Here is a 16530-nt window from a genome sequence, read left to right on the forward strand (position 1 = left end):
GATAAACGCGCAGCAGAGAAAGACAAATGACTTCCAGGTTTGTGCATTAGCACGTGTCCGGGGCGAAACAGAAGGGAACATCAACGAGCAGGGCAGAGCGGAGCAGACCAGAGCTGAGCTGAGAGCTGACTCGAGGCATCCAGCCAACAAATTGAATTTATAGCCAGGGCTAAGCGTTTTGGGTGTCAGCCTGGTTGGACTTGATTCATTTACCCAGATACGAGTAGGGTCTGGTGCGAGGGAGCAGCTCAAATGCTGCTTTTAATTTCCGACTCAAGCAGTTGGCGATTTGCTCTGCCTCTGCGGCCTACAATAATTTCCAGCAATTTGCCTAAAAGTGGGCAATGGGCAGTGGGTTGGGGTCTTCGGGTATCTGGGGGCATGCATCTAAATGAGCTTTGCGTGCTGGCCAGCTACAAGCAGGAGGGGCACCAGTTAAGGGCGCACAGGACTGAGAGTCAGTGACAGAGCCCTGGGGACAACAGGCCAACTCTCACATTGATATGATAACATTTAGAAATGTAAATAATTTATAATTGCCACGCAAGAAACTAGAGTTCTTGGTCCTCCAGCTCCTCCGACCTGGGTCGTCTGACACTTCCCTGGCGAAATGCAAATCCTTGAATTTTGTATGTGTTATCAAAGCATTTTGATGCTCTTTGTTTTTTATTTATTTATCACAATCGCCGGCAATTCGCAGTTTGCCACACGCCTGCAATGGTGAAGCGTTGAAATCGATTTGCATACTTCAGGAAATGCCTACGACAGCGTTGGACTTTTTTTATTATTTGCTCGAATAGCAGCTGGATAGAGGAGTACATGGGCGGATGTGGGAAAATGTTTATAATAGTCCCATCCAGCGATAGCGAAAACTGAAATGCAGAAAGAGCGGGGGCGTCCTTCAAGAGCCATCAAATGTCAGCAAACTATAAAAGTGTCCATTCATATATATATTTATATAGCATATTCCCTGGCAATTCAAAGAATTTATGGAAATATACAAATTGAATTCAGTCGGTGTAAAAAGCTTCGACTATTTATATTTTTACAACAGCATATGGTATATGGGAGTTTTTGTTAGTCTCTTAATCGCTTTACAGTGGAATATTCTTTTAGAGACTCCGCAAGCATTGTACCCATATTTTTGATTAAGAAAGAGAAGCCCATTTGGGCCATATTTTGTTCAAATTAAAGCCATTCTTCTTTTATAAATGTACTTATTAATACAAATCATCCCATTATTTGTTTGTCCTTTTTCCCTATTTATTTCCTATTAAACGAAACTTGAATATTTGACTGTCATCGTTGTTGACAGACATTCCAGATTGAACTTTTCTTCGGCTTTGCTTTTATTCTCATTTTCATAGTTAAGCCGTCTTAGGGAAAATATTTTCCCTCCTCGAGAGCATATGCCTGATGCGGCTTAATGGAAACTTAGGGGGAACATGTTTCTCCCATCCCCATCCCCATCCCAATTCCAATCCACAACCCAAACGCCCCACGCACGCATATTCTCGATCTCGGTAAGTTTTCGCCATCTCAAAATCGACATTAGCGGAATTAAAAGTTTTTCCATGCGGTGGAAATCTTTGTGAATAAAAGTTCTGCGCTTCCTTCCGCTTTATTAAGCGCAAAGAATACAAAAAAAAAATGCGGCAGAATGGGGAAAAAACTTTCATTTCAACGAACATTATAATTAATTCTCCTACCATCTTCCATGACAATCTCCACGCCACCATCGCTGCAACACACAAAGAAAAAGCAAAATTCAGCAATTTGTGTTGTTCATTTTTCGGAATCCTCAACTAAGACGCATTTCCATTTAAGCAGCCTTTACAAACGTCAATTATTATCTTTCTATTATGCAGATTCAGAGAAGGGTTGGGAGAGGCTGCCTGCTATCAACGCAGCCACAAATCACGGAAACCGCTTTAATGCAATTCAATTAATTCAGTTTGGAATCCAATTGAAGATATCAGTTTGGGTGTCAAAATAAACCGAAACGAAAACTAAAACAAACACAATAAAAACAAGAAAGCCGGGCCCGAAAGCCGAATCCTTAGATACCCTGGCAGAACCATCGTTCCAATTGCACAACACGGCAGATCAATCTCGAAACGCTTACATATCTAGTTGTATAGCGTGGAAATACTTTGGTTTGCCCAATATTATACCTTATTTTATAGAAAATTGTTTTATTTATTAGATAAAATTAAACTGAATTTTAATTGCTGAGCTAATACTTAAGTCCGGCACTGTATGTACTATACCCTTTATGAATTCTTTGCGATATGCTTCCTTCTATGAATTACAAATCATCTTGTTCAAGCCTATGTATGATATATTTTGCAAGAGTATAACAATAGCAAATGCCAGTTGATGATAAAATGTCGGCGAAGAAATTCATGGGTAGGAGGTGGAGTGACGCAGTGTGTGTGTGTGTGTGTTCGTGCTTGTGACGTCATTACGTAATCAAATCAAATAACAATTTGTACTTTGTTAAATTTCTTGTCGCCATCGATTGCCCCTCGACGACGCGTCGCCCCTCTCTTTCCATGTCTCTCTCTCTCTTACAAAAAAAATGCAAATTTCTTGTATTTTTATTATTTGTCGAGCGATTTTTTCTCGCTTTTGTAGCTTATTGTTTTTTCTTTCTCGGTTGTATCTGTGTTTTATTACGTGACAACTTTGAATTAGTCGCTGGCTTGGACTTGGATTTGGATTTCATTTGGTTTGTTTTGTTTTGTATTTGATGCCCGCCTGCTTTTGATTTCGGCCAAGTGAGGTCTTCCTCTATTTCTCCCTGTCCCCGTGTGTCTCTGTGTGTGGCGCAAAATTACTCGGTGTCGCATTTTTATTGCCCAGCTGACACATAAAGTCAAGTGGCTGAACTCAATCGACGACAGACCCGCCGGCGCATCGTTGGGCTCTTTCAATGGGTGGATCAGTGCCGTGTGGGGAAGCGGCTCCAAGTTTACGAGTTCAACCAGGAGAATTATGACAATTGCTGGCTAAACTGACTGATTGAATGGGGGCATGGGAACAATAAGGGAATAAACAAAGGTAACTTCAGTGAAGAGTCATTCCTGGACTTACTTCATAGTGGAGCTTAACTTTGAACTATTTCTACTCACAATGTAGAGGAATTTATTGTACAGCATAATACCTAATGAAAGTCCATTTTCAGTTAGTTATCACTATGTAGTTTTATGTTTTTGTGAATTTTCTGAATTGTTGAAACACTTATTATGGTTAAAATGTCTGTTCATATTATGTTTATGTTTCAAACGAATGAGCAATATTAATCGAAGAGTCCAAGAACTCATAAATAAGCTGGAAACACTTTAGATCAAGGAAGGAGGGAACCAACTGAACGAAACTTATGGGATTGATAGATATCATTGCTTAACGCCCAATAATTATGATTCTGATTTACTTATATGATTTGTAAGCCATACCCAATTGTGTTCAATAGAGATCTCTTAATTAATTTGAAAATTCCCAAATCACATACAAAACTCATTTTGGCCCCGAACTTATCGCGATGAAATGTGTTTGGGCAGATGCTGTTGTTGTTTGGTGTTGCTGCACAACAAATATGCAAATTGAGACAGGGAAACTAATTTCGCCTAATTAATGATGAACGATTAAAATGGACTGTCAAATAAGCCACACACAGAGATGTAGATTAGACAGACAGGCCGACTTAATAGCTCCCACTGGCAGCTTAATGAAAGCCCCCAAGAAAGTCCCAGCTAGGTGCAAAGTGCAGGCCCAGAGCTGCGATGCCCACTCCAAGTCCCACCTCAGAGTCCAAGGTGTCACATATCAAGCCCATCCGACAGAGCACCCAGCAAGCAACCATCAAGCAGAGACGACAAACAAACGAATTGGAAACCAAACAGACAGACAGCCGGATAGTCAGACACTCTGGCAGCGGCTTGGGAATGGAAATGGGAGAATGGGGGAGAGAGAGAGAGAGAGAGAGAGACAGCTGAAAATTGACTTTGAGCGTTTACGAAATGCTCCGTGCCGGCAGAGCTCTAGGCAGCGGCAGGGGCTGTTGGAGCCACGTTGAAATCAATTTTGCGAAATTTATTACATTAAAACGTTAGCGCCAACGTGAACCTGACCAACGACAACAAAATAATAATACCAAATCATGCACGAAGCCAAAGCGTTGATACCCTTCCTAGGCACGATAATAGACCCACGAGAATATTTATATTTTGTTATCCACAATGGTCCCGCGAAGCACAGACGCATTCATTAAGGACCTCTTAAGCGGGGAAGTAGCAGCCTGATTTCTGTTTCCCTAATACAAGCACATTTACACACCAACTACATAGCCATGATGCAAAACTGTTTGATGAAACAAGCTTCAATCAGGCTGCTGATGGCCCGTTTAAACAGTTCCTTACGTTACCTGACACATCTGTTAGAGCTGAGGAATGAATGCGAATGAATATGGTCATATGGTCACGCCATCAGCCTGATCCCGTTAGAATCAGGGTGATAACCCTGGGAGATATCCCATTTCACGATGGTGCATGTTTTTACAACAAAATCCGAGAGATAAAAAACACCCCCAACGCAGTTGGAATACTCTTTCCCCAGTGTGTATTCCATTTCCAGTAGGCCATCGAGCGTTGGCATCAAATTACAAGATCTCCCATGCATGTCTCTGGGCCGTGTTTGAGCAGAGAGATCACGGCTCAGCTCGGCTCAGAGGTGCAATGCCTACCAGCTGATGGATTTTGGATCTGTTTGCATGCGGCGCGATTGCGTGGCCATCGGATGCCCAACATTCAACATTATTTAGCTTTTATTTTCGCACATTTTGCATAAATTAAAATGCAAAGTCGCTGCTGCCGCCGATGCCGCTGCTGTCGCTAGTGGTAGTCGCCCGCCGCTTGGGTCCCGGGGTTCAGTTACCAATTTTGTGTGCAGCTGTTCGGTTTGAATGCGGCATGGCATGGCGTAGACGCGGTAAACAAATAACGATCCAATGGAAATAGTTACAGCAAAGAAAAATCAAAATCCAAGGCGTATTATAATGTGTGCACAATTAAGTGGAGTGGTAGTGGTGGTACTTGTGCTAGTGATGGCCTCGCCACCATCCAGTGAAAGTGCCAAACTACCGACGCGCCAATATCCCGCAGGAGTGGACTTCTTCGAGCACGAGTTCAGCAGCGTAGCAGCAGGTGCGTCCAGTCCCTCAATTAAGAAAGATCTTTCCTCAATGAAAATTATTCTGTATCTATTGCAGACGAGTACGATCCGTATGGGCCGGACATTGGCAACGATGACTTGGGCATCGATGATCCGGAAACGATGCCCCGCCTGTTCCAGGGCGACATAGCCATCGATCCGTACACCTACATAACCCTGCGACTGGGCGTTAATCCAATGCGACACCCGAAGCGTCTATGGCCCAACGGCACCATACCCTTCGAGATCAGTCCACGGTACGTGAACGAGGAGCGGGAGGCCATTGTTCAGGCCCTGAAGACCTTCAACTCGCTGACCTGCATCAAGTTCGTTCCCTACGACGGCGAGGTCGAAGACTATCTGCTGATTGAGCCGCCCGAGGAAGGGCCCAAGGGCTGCTGGTCCTACGTGGGCAAGCGAGGCGGCGAGCAGATAGTGTCGCTTCAGCGGCCGGACGAGACCAGCGCACACTGCTTCAGCAGCGAGGGCCGGATCATGCACGAGCTGATGCACGCCATTGGCATCTACCACGAGCAGTCGCGCGCAGATCGCGACAATTTCGTGAAAATCCACTGGGAGAACATTGTGCCACGGTTCCGGAAGAACTTCAAGCTGATCTCCCGCAAGAAGGGAAAATATGCCTTCGACTACGACTACAACTCGGTGATGCACTACGGCGAGTTCTACTTCAGCAAGAAGAAGGGCCAAAAGCCCACCATGACGCCGCTGCAACCGGGCGTCCGCATCGGCCAGCGCAAGACGATCAGCAAGATCGACTGCCTCAAGATCAACGAGCTGTACGGCTGCCTTCAGGGTCGTCGTGCCAAAATGTACCGTGGCTTCTGCCACCTGCTGGGATTGTAGATTCTTTTCAGCTCTGCTCTCACTTCCCCTTTTAATATGAATCACATTGATTTGCTAGTTTCATAAATTAATCCGTAGACTATAATAAATTATCGCCCTGAAACTCGAAAATTTACTGTTAGTGGTTTCTTTTTGTTGAGAAATGTGAGCCCTGCAAATATGTTAAAATTCATTATTAGGTACAGGTCCGCGATGTCCACTTACATATGTAACTACGAAAACGGGTCGCTGCCGTCGTGTTTACAAGAACTAGCATATTTATTATCGTTCTGATGACTTTGAGGATATTTTCTAAAATGTTCTACATTTTTCCAACGATGCCCTTTTGCTTGTGTTGTATGTCCCGGAGCATCGGAACACATATGTATGATTTATTTTATTAAACGGCGGCAAGGGCAATGTAATTAATTTGCAACAAAAATTATGACTCCTGCCACATCCTGCTATCGCCTGACACATCCTAGGTCTCCATGTGGTAAGGCTTTTCGCCGCCAATCTGAAAATTATCAATTGTTTTAGTTCATATGCACACAAAACATAATAATAACGCTATTTACCATTCATATGAAATGCGAATTTGGCGCGAAAAACGTGCTGGAACACATTTCACAACCCATATTCTTATTCTAAAATATGATAACCAACTCGTTCACGTGCAGTATTTATAATTTCGTTATTTATATTAATTTATTTACGATTTTTGTGGCTTTTCTGAAGGTATACAGTGGATGTGGTTGTTGGAGCCTTAAGACTACACATAATAGCTACGGTGATAGCCATGACGGCGACGGTTGGTAGGGCCCGCACATTAGCGGGCACTATACCCGGTCTAGGGCCTCGACCAGGACAATGCTGTTGCCGCGGATGACCACCATTCCCACGTTGTTCTTCGTCTTGTCCTTGCACTCTTCGATGGTGTCGTCCAGCACCACGTTCATAAACGGGTCGAAGCCGCGCAGGATGCCGGTCACAGCGCGTCCGCCGTTGAGCTTCAGCATCATACGTTTGTCCATGTACTTTTTCAGCTCTGGGGGATGTGCTTTCGACATTTTTAGTTAATATTTTCCAATTTTCCAAACAAATTTGCAGGAAAAGCGGGGATGCCGGCTACACGCCAAATACGTCTTCCTAACGCGTGGTTACAAAAACTCTAACGCGTGTAGCGTATAACAGTCTGGCATCCTCCTCGGAGGTTAGAACGTTTTTATGGTCGTCCGACACTATACTGAAAAATCTTTCATGTCTAAAGACACAGAAATATATGCAAAGCGACAAAAATGCTATATTGATAAACTTTGCAGATATGAGTTTGACATGATTATTACTCTAAGAGTGCCACTGCTCTGCGACATATAACCGGAAGAAGTGACTGGAGCTTAGTGTCATACGACCACCACACCATGCCAGCCTTCGTGGTATTTTCGCTCATTTTGCAATTCCGTTGGATGCATTCTTGTCCACCCACATTATTCAATAAAAATTATCTACAATTGTTATTGTTTGAAAAATAACTAATTTTATTGTCATAGGTGTACTAGCAATGTTTTATCAGGGCTGCCAGATCCTGTAAAATAGTAATATTGTTGCCAGATGGGCCAAAAAAGATTATTTGGTCAGACCGCCGAGTCGCTCTTCCTCATTTCCATTTTGGACGAGGTTAGGTAAGACACGCGCTGCGGTAAAAGTAGATTTATAATCTGTGGGAAGTGCTGTACTAGTCAAAAGAAAATTAATTAAATATGCTAAAGTTAATGCAATACGTGACGCGAAAGTCGTGCGAGACCGTCGCACGGCCGGCGTGCAGCTGGGGCAACTTATTGATTTCACCAAGCAGTGCGGAAAAATGTATAACGCAACGTCGCCATTTTCTTTTTTCCTCGACCAACAGAACGACCAGCAGCAGTTTCGCTTTGCTCTGCACAGAACACCCACAACAGTTCCACGGGAGTCCGAGTAGCCCCAGTCGCCAGGAGTCGAGTGTATCCAGTATACCCAGAGTATTATTACCCAGTATCTCCCAGGCACAGCGTGCGTTTCGTTTGTCATCCAGACTACTAGAAACGTCAAGAACATCCACATACTCTCTCCCTGAAGCAGACGAGCAAGATACTGTGTCCAAACGTGCGAGGAAATCGCCTTTTACTGATCCACACGTGAATACAGAGGAAATCAAAATTGAAGGAGTAATGTAAGTAATCCCCACTCGCCAGACGGCGAAATAATTAACAATATAAAAGGCTTATGAAACGCAGTACGGGGCAGCAGCTGGGCCGCTGGTTTTTTCCGCCGCCATTTTGCTTGCGCTCGGCGTGTTCGTGTATTTCTGTACACCTACGAAACGGGCTGTGATGAGTAATTAGGTGCGGGCTGCGCTTGAAAAAGCAGGGAGAAAGAGCAAAGACAGCAAAATGTGAAAATGTGAAAACGGGTAAACGGGAGAGAGGCCACTGCAAGGCAAAGCAAAAACACATGGTCCGATAATTATTTTGACAGTGGTGTGCTCCCAGTGTTCTCCTCTTTCTCTCTTATGTAGCCATCCGCAAGAGCAACAACTAACTGGCAAGAACGACAGCGCACGTCATAAAGAGAATTTGCTTGATTTGTGAAACGTGTCTTTGCTTCGTTTGCTTTTTTATAGCATTTTAATTTGTCTGTATGTTCAAACACGAACATTCACACAGGGCGTGCGCTAGAGTGAGAGGAGAGGGTCTTGCCTGTTGACGGCGGCATTTTTCGCGTGCTTCGGCCGCATGTATAACAGTTTCGTAGCACAGTCGGCGGCTGTCACTGACTAGTTTTGTCCCGCTCGCACGGCCGCTTTGTGTTCTGTCTGATGTTTCGTTTATGCGCGGAATGTATCGAGACAGCGATTTTCTGGTTTTCATCATGGTTGCACGTGGTGAAAAGCAAGTTTGATATGGTACGAAAATTGTAGAAACATCTATATCGCTATCTGCAATAATACGCCGCTATTTTGATATGAAAAAGATACCATTCTCGAGATTAGTTGTAATTGGATTTCACGTTATACACCGACGTATGAACGCGCTTAGTTTAAAATGTCAAATGACGCCAATTGATTATGATGAGCCCTCCGCCTGCGATTGTGCCCTTTTGCATGTCAAAAAGCGACAGGTAGGCACACAGAAAGTCCCACCCGCTGGTCTCCCCCTAACCCGTTCGAGTCATTTGGCTGTCTCATAAACGTTCGGAGCGTTCCGTTTCCGCTCTGCTGCTAGTTGGCCAAGTTGGCGTGCCAGAGGCCAACAAAACGGAACAGACACAGAAACACAAACAGAGGGGCAACGGACCAAATTGACAGGGCAATAGGCAGGCCAGGATTGGAGTGGAGCGAGTCGAGTCGTGTCGTGGCAGCAGTCCTTGGGTGCAACCCCACATTGATTAATGTCAGAGCCCAGAGCCCCAGTTGTGTGTTGCAGGGGCGGGAGTTGTTTAGTTGAGCAATCCGCGGGGGCTCGAAATGGGTAGAAGGATATATGGTGGGAGAGTTGCATGTTGTTGTCAATCAAATTTGCTTTACTGTTTGTATTATCCGAAATTTATTTAATTTCCATAACACGCAATTAGTTTTATTTAAGTTTATTGCGGTTGTCTCTCGCCGTCTCCCTCTGGCACAGGCCGGTGCCACACACCACACACACTAGCATAGCTCCTCTGTCGGCTGTTTAACGGCTCTTTACCGACACAGAAAGAAAGTCAGCCAAGTCTTAGACTCAGACATCAGACGTCGAGCGGCAGCATGCGAGCAAAGTAAGACCCGCCAAAGCCTTTTACTTTACCACCACTCACCACTCCTCCCCAAAAGAAATACTTAAGAAAAGAAAATGATGCAACTATCTGTCAAGGAAAATCCAAAATCGAAAAATACTAGTCTTAAAGATTAAGGCCAACAACCTTGACTGCTTTTCAGCGCCAAAAGTGTTGCGAGAAGAGCAAGATTAAAGAGATATTTCTTTTCTTGAGCCTTCCTTTCACAACTAGCAACAATTTGGGGCAAATATATTAATTAATTCCCTTGAAATTCCATTCCATTTTCCAGGGCACCACACGATCGTGATTTCGGTCAAAATTCCCGTGGCGGTCGCGATGGCCGCGGTGGCGGTGAAGACCGTCGCGGCGGAGGTGGCGGCGGCGGCGGAGGAGGAGGGTCCCGCTTTGGCGCTGGTGGCGGCGGAGGCGATTACCATGGCGTCCGCAATGGACGGATTGAGAAGCGTCGCGATGATCGCGGCGGCGGCGGTGGAGGCGGCGGAAACCGCTTTGGCGGCGGTGGATTCGGTGGCGATCGTCGCGGAGGCGGCGGTAGCCAGGATCTGCCAATGCGCCCAGTCGACTTCTCCAATCTGACGCCGTTCAAGAAGAACTTCTATCAGGAGCACGCCACCGTTTCGGCCCGTTCCCCGTACGAGGTGCAGCGGTATCGCGACGAGCACGAGATCACTGTGCGCGGCCAGGCCCAGAATCCCATTCAGGACTTCGGTGAGGTATACTTGCCCGAATACGTGACGAAGGAGATCCGCCGCCAGGGCTACAAGGAGCCGACACCCATTCAGGCGCAGGGCTGGCCCATCGCGATGAGCGGTGCGAACTTTGTGGGCATTGCCAAGACCGGCTCGGGCAAGACCCTGGGCTACATTCTGCCCGCCATCGTGCACATCAACAACCAGCAGCCGCTGCAGCGCGGCGACGGACCCATTGCCCTGGTGCTGGCGCCAACGCGTGAGCTGGCCCAGCAGATCCAGCAGGTGGCCACCGAGTTCGGTTCGTCCTCGTATGTGCGCAACACCTGCGTTTTCGGAGGCGCCCCTAAGGGTGGCCAGATGCGCGATCTGCAGCGCGGATGCGAGATTGTTATTGCCACGCCCGGTCGCCTCATTGATTTCCTCTCGTCGGGCGGCACGAATCTGAAACGATGCACCTACCTGGTGCTGGACGAGGCCGATCGTATGCTGGACATGGGCTTCGAACCCCAGATCCGCAAGATTGTCTCACAGATCCGTCCCGACCGTCAGACGCTCATGTGGAGCGCCACCTGGCCCAAGGAGGTCAAGCAGCTGGCCGAGGATTTCCTCGGCAACTACATCCAGATCAACATCGGTTCCCTCGAATTGTCAGCCAATCACAACATCCGCCAGGTGGTGGAAGTGTGCGATGAGTTTAGCAAGGAAGAGAAGTAGGTTTTCTTTCACTCCAAAAATATTCGCATACTAAACACATAATCCCCTCGCAGGCTTAAGAGTCTCCTGTCGGACATTTATGACACCAGCGAGAATCCCGGCAAGATCATCATCTTTGTGGAGACGAAGCGACGCGTGGACAATCTGGTGCGATTCATACGCAGCTTCGGCGTGCGCTGCGGCGCCATTCACGGCGACAAGTCGCAGTCGGAGCGTGATTTTGTCCTGCGCGAATTCCGTTCGGGCAAATCGAACATTCTGGTAGCCACCGATGTGGCGGCCCGTGGTCTGGGTAAGTTTCCGCCGTGAGCCAGACAGCCACCGCACAACAAAGCACCCTCTTGTAGTAGTTATTGGAATGAAAACGAACAAGGTCTCTTAGAGCATAGACAAACAGACACACACATTCTATAGTAGGGCTATTGCTTATATAAAAACATTCCCAATCCAACCAAACCCCCCATCCTTCCCCTTAATATCACCCACAGAAGTTCACGTAATAGATCATCCATCCATAAGCACACTCACACACACACACACACATGCGAATGTACTCCGCAAAGATCCCCCGAACCGCTATCTCCCAATCGCACCCAATATAAATATCGTATAGAGCGCGCCCATACAGAAAAAAAAAAAAACAGTTATTAGTCAGTAAGCCAACAAAATGCCAATCAAAAAACTTAAATAATCAACTTGAACTTTTACTCCACCCCCCACCCGCCCGCAACCCCCCTTGCACCCGTCCCGGCCCAACCCTTGCAAAAATATCAACAATATACATATGTATTTGTTATACATGTATGTTGTTATACACGCGTATGTGTGTGTATAACACACAACGTGGTCTTTGTGCGTGTCTCTCTCTGCCTCTTTCTCTCTCTCTCCCTCTTTCTGTTTCTTTCTCGTTTACAGAGGCCGATTGTTGTAGTATGATGGGGAGGATAAATGAGATAAATGAGCTACCCGTGCGACCCTTGCGAGTACTCGTAACTTGAGCGACTTTTGCCAATCTCCAATGAGAATTTTAATTTGGGCAAAAGGATCTATGAAAGTTTCTGACGATCGAGATTCGTTTCGGCTTGGATACGCGCATGAGAGACACGACATATCCCCAACATCATGCATCATATGTGGCCTCTGCAGTCTGTATTGAGAAAGAGTTTAATTGCGACCAACAATCAATCAATCAACAACAACGCAGCCAGCCTCAGGCAACCATCACAACACAACCCAACCCTGGCCAACACTTGCCAGCAGCCGCCCCAGCAGCTAGCAGTTAGAAGGCGGCGCTACAAAGCAGGCAAAAAACAAATAAAAAGACATCCCCAGAAGGCTAGAGGCTGTCAAAACATCGGCGGCGCCCAGACAGCATCAGCAACAGAGACCACCACCAAGGTGTGACCCTTGCCCTGCCTGCCATTCCTGCCCTGACCTGCCAGCGGATGCACCACCAAAAAGCAAGCAGCCAAGCAAAAGACAAACCCACCCACCCACACGCACCTGAACACCACACCAGCCACAAAAATCAGATCAGATCCTCACCCCACACACACACACACCAACCAACCAAACAACCAACCGACACCTGCCGAGCACGCCCACAGTCTACTCGTAGTTGCTTGTGGAGAGAGAACGAACCGAACTGAACCGAACGATGAGGAGAGCGTTGTGTGCGGGATTGAGTGAGGGAGCGGATCGGATCGGAGCGATATGTGGGCTGTGGGTTGAAGATGATGCGGAATTTCTGCTGACGGTTCTGCTGTCTCCTGTTCTCGTCGTCACTGCTGCTGCTGCTGAGTGCGCCTAGCTACCACGCCCACTGCCTGACTGCCTGTGCCTGTGCCTGCGCCTGCGCCGCCGCCATCGACAATGGCCCGTCATAATGTGTGGTGGCGACTGCTACTGGACAGGCCGTTTGTTGTTGTGTTACCGTTACCCCTCCTGGCCAACGCATCTAGCGGCGCGCCTCCGTCCTGTCCTCCTGTCTATGCGGAGGATGCGGTTGACGTTGCCGGTGCCAATGCTGCGGTTTGCCTGCCGGTGCCGTGGCCATACTACCGTTGAGCATGGCCATGACAGTTGCCGTTGGCGTTGGCCGCCTCCACAAACACACCTACACACGCGAGAGTACTACCACTACTCGCGTATATAGAGAGAGGCGCACGCGGCTCAATGCAACAAACTCTCGCCGCCCGCTTCGCCGTGCGATTCTTTTTTTGGGAGAGTTTGGACCACGAGCTGCGCGACGCCACAAAAGCTTTGAGATTTTGATTGAGAGAGAAAATTGAGTGAAACAATTTATAGCACCAAGAAGGTAACGTACATTTTGAAACATTTTCTTTTTTTCTAAAAACATATACCCAAACAAAAAGACTTTCAACCAAAACCAAACAAAGTATATGCTGCTAATGTCCAAAAAACAAAAACCAAAAAACAAAACAAACCCAAAAAAAGATAAGTGTGTTCAAAGTGTAAAACATCTCGAAAAAACGCTACAAATTGTTGCAAGCGATTATCCGATCGCCCACAGCGGAAAAACATTTGGCAATTTGAAAAACTGTTGTTTAATTATGATAATTATCCACCCCCCCCTATTAATCGCTCTCTCCCTCTGATACCCATTGGTCCATCCGACTAATCTGAACAATTTTTCGCATCTTTTCCGAACCAAACAGATGTGGATGGCATTAAGTATGTCATCAACTTTGACTACCCACAAAACAGCGAGGACTATATCCATCGCATTGGCCGGACAGGACGTTCCAACACCAAGGGCACATCCTTTGCCTTCTTCACCAAGAACAATGCCAAGCAGGCCAAGGCGCTTGTCGACGTGCTCAGAGAGGCTAATCAGGTGAGTCCAGTCGTTAAGGAGGAAAGGGAGCTAGTAATTTAATTTTCCTCTTTCGCTGTTTTATAGGAAATCAATCCTGCCCTGGAGAATCTTGCCCGCAACTCCCGCTACGACGGTGGCGGCGGACGCTCCCGATATGGCGGTGGTGGCGGCGGCGGCGGTCGTTTCGGCGGCGGTGGCTTCAAGAAGGGCAGCCTGAGCAATGGACGCGGCTTTGGCGGCGGCGGCGGCGGCGGTGGTGGTGGCGGCGGCGGCGACGGTGGTCGGCACACGCGCTTCGACTAAAGCAAGCAGAAACTATTAGAAACAGGAGATTTCATCAGTAGCAAAACTAAACAGCGCTAGGCCCTAAGTTAAATTAAGTTCGTAGCCTAAGTTTAAGTTTTCGTACTTTTCATCGTTTTGTGAGGAAAGAACCACCCCGGATTTGGACTAGACTCTCAGCGACACAAACCGCACTTTGAACATAGCATCTTTATGTTTAAATGATTTGTGAAGTGTAAATTATTTGTTGCTGCCCCACACCCAAAGGGGCAGACCTTTTCCATCTGAAAAACTGCATCAAAAACAAACACTCTTTACTTAAACGCAAAACCAATTTTCAAATATGATGTGATAATTTCTTAATTTAATTCAACAACCTATCACTAAACTAAACAAAAACAAAAAAACCTAGAAAAGAAAAGCAAGAAAGTAGCGCGTTGTGTGTGTATGCTGCAACAGGAGAAGTGTAAGGATGTAAAGGAGAAGGAGAAAGTGTTAGGATCATTCCCGTCTGTCCCATTGATGACAATGAGCAAAGGCTGACATCCCGCTGTATCTGGCGGCCTTTGTTTGATAAATTCTTCAATTTACTTTTTGGAACATTAACTTTTGGATACCTTTTTACGGCACAACCAGAGAATGAGAGAAGTAGGAAAGAACGGAAACTGAAACAGAACATAAAACAAACAGAAACACATTAACACTAAATACAAAAGAAATCTGTATGTACAAGGAGAATTTCTCACTTTCATTTTACTTTTTGGAAAAATAATAAACGTGTGTATATCTACTACTACCTAAAAACCGAAAAAACAACCGCCAAGAGTGAGACAATGCACTTCTGGGTTCATTTCATGTATTAAATTCAATTAAGTCTTAAGCTTGAAACACAAAGGAATTCCAGTCCTCCCAGGAATTCCCATAAAAGTCCCACAACGGGAACGGGTGTCGGTGCACAGCAATCGTGATTGCAGAATTCTTTTTTTTTCAGACATCATTAAGTACTACAGCACTTGGGGAGCAGCACACTGGAGCAGTGTCAATACGAGGAGCGCACTCCCTCCCGACCTTCCTGCCACCCTGACAGCGTCAGATAAGAAATCGACAGTGGCAGGAGCGGGCGTGGGTTGCAGGCAGCCCCGGCTAGAGGGTGGACACCACCAACGTCAACCGTGTCTGACACCACATTTAGACGCAATGAAGCCAATTCACTTTCGACTTTGGCTCTCTCCCTCCACGGCGGACACGGACGAAATGTTGGCTTCGGTCCGTCCTCTCCGCCTTTCTCTTTTTCGTACTACTTTGCTCATATTTCTTATGACAAGTTTGGCTCTCAGGCTGTTGGGCCCCGCTTCACTTGGTCCATCCGTACAGATGCTTGGGCTGGATAATGACGCTGTAGGCGACGTGAATGTGGTTAGATTCGTGGCACAACCGACTGCTGATGGGGCGTCGCGTACTTGCGGTTGCGGTGGAGCCGAGAAGGAAGTCATTTGTTAAATTGCTTGAATTGGGTAATGCTGGGGGGTTGGGCTGTCGGAAGGCGGCCATAGCAATGATTGGACGATATGGAAGACCGAAACAACTTTGAGGAAATACCATCAAGTTCTGATGGAAAAGTTTGTCCTGGTGGTCAGTGGATAGTTATCATTTTATACTTACAGTACTATGTACCATATATTTACATAAAAAAGTTAACGGGGTTTAAAATAATTTAAAAAAGAAAACAAAGAATATATATTTATATAGCTAGGGTATAGATTTGTTCTCGTTTATTCCTATTTTATCATCATTCCTGCTAAGTATCCACACATACATATGTACATACAGTGGCTCAAATGTATGTATGCTGATAGACCAATATTTTATCTTCAACAAAACCAACTTTGTATAATTATTAAAATTATTTTCAACAGTTTTAACAATTTAAAACAAAACTATTGCTTTTTTCCATCGCACAGTTTTTTTGAACCAGTTTTCTTGTGAATTTTCTTTTTTTCAATTGAACGTTTATAGATTTATATTTGATATTATTTTTTGCGACCTGTTTGCACCGATTATGGTCTCATTTTTTCCCACTCCTCTGTAAGTGTTTTTTAAAAAATCATTTTTAACGTTTAAGCCAGTAGATCGAGT

At 46.0% G+C, this 16530-nt stretch overlaps 3 protein-coding genes and 1 long non-coding RNA gene across 7 annotated transcripts; 2 read left to right on the plus strand and 2 right to left on the minus strand.

Moving 5' to 3' along the window:
* Window positions 1–4918: 4918 nt before the first annotated feature.
* Window positions 4919–6099, plus strand: LOC108156127 (low choriolytic enzyme). Its single transcript, XM_017287442.2, has 2 exons — window positions 4919–5204; window positions 5270–6099. Exons 1-2 carry the CDS (start codon window positions 5009–5011, stop codon window positions 6073–6075), a joined length of 1002 nt encoding a protein of 333 aa, XP_017142931.1. The 5' UTR covers window positions 4919–5008; the 3' UTR covers window positions 6076–6099.
* LOC108156130 lies at window positions 6088–6767 on the minus strand. Its single transcript, XR_001775087.1, has 3 exons — window positions 6633–6767; window positions 6280–6571; window positions 6088–6226 (listed from the first exon to the last, which is right to left on the minus strand). It is a non-coding gene; the product is annotated as an uncharacterized LOC108156130 (long non-coding RNA).
* Window positions 6768–6803: 36 nt separating this feature from the next.
* On the minus strand, window positions 6804–7220 carry LOC108156129 (probable small nuclear ribonucleoprotein G). Its single transcript, XM_017287443.2, has one exon. The coding sequence runs from the start codon at window positions 7122–7124 to the stop codon at window positions 6894–6896; it is 231 nt and encodes a 76-aa protein (XP_017142932.1). The 5' UTR covers window positions 7125–7220; the 3' UTR covers window positions 6804–6893.
* A 430-nt stretch (window positions 7221–7650) lies between these two features.
* On the plus strand, window positions 7651–15207 carry LOC108156126 (ATP-dependent RNA helicase p62). Of its 4 annotated transcripts, none has more exons than XR_001775086.1 (6): window positions 7651–7736; window positions 7964–8263; window positions 10136–11269; window positions 11327–11565; window positions 12189–13590; window positions 13952–13991. XR_001775086.1 is itself a non-coding variant. In XM_017287441.1 (6 exons), exons 1-6 carry the CDS (start codon window positions 7666–7668, stop codon window positions 14413–14415), a joined length of 2142 nt encoding a protein of 713 aa, XP_017142930.1. In that variant the 5' UTR covers window positions 7651–7665; the 3' UTR covers window positions 14416–15207. The 4 variants fall into 4 exon arrangements, 3 of the variants coding, with proteins under 3 accessions (XP_017142930.1, XP_017142929.1, XP_033244495.1); XM_017287441.1 differs by lacking the exon at window positions 12189–13590 and adding an exon at window positions 14197–15207 and having other exon boundaries at window positions 13952–14130; XM_017287440.1 differs by lacking the exons at window positions 7651–7736; window positions 12189–13590 and adding an exon at window positions 14197–15207 and having other exon boundaries at window positions 7800–8263; window positions 13952–14130.
* The last annotated feature ends 1323 nt before the right edge of the window (window positions 15208–16530 follow it).

The sequence above is a fragment of the Drosophila miranda genome, chromosome 2 (genome assembly GCF_003369915.1).
Source record: "Drosophila miranda strain MSH22 chromosome 2, D.miranda_PacBio2.1, whole genome shotgun sequence".
Lineage (NCBI taxonomy): Eukaryota > Metazoa > Arthropoda > Insecta > Diptera > Drosophilidae > Drosophila > Drosophila miranda.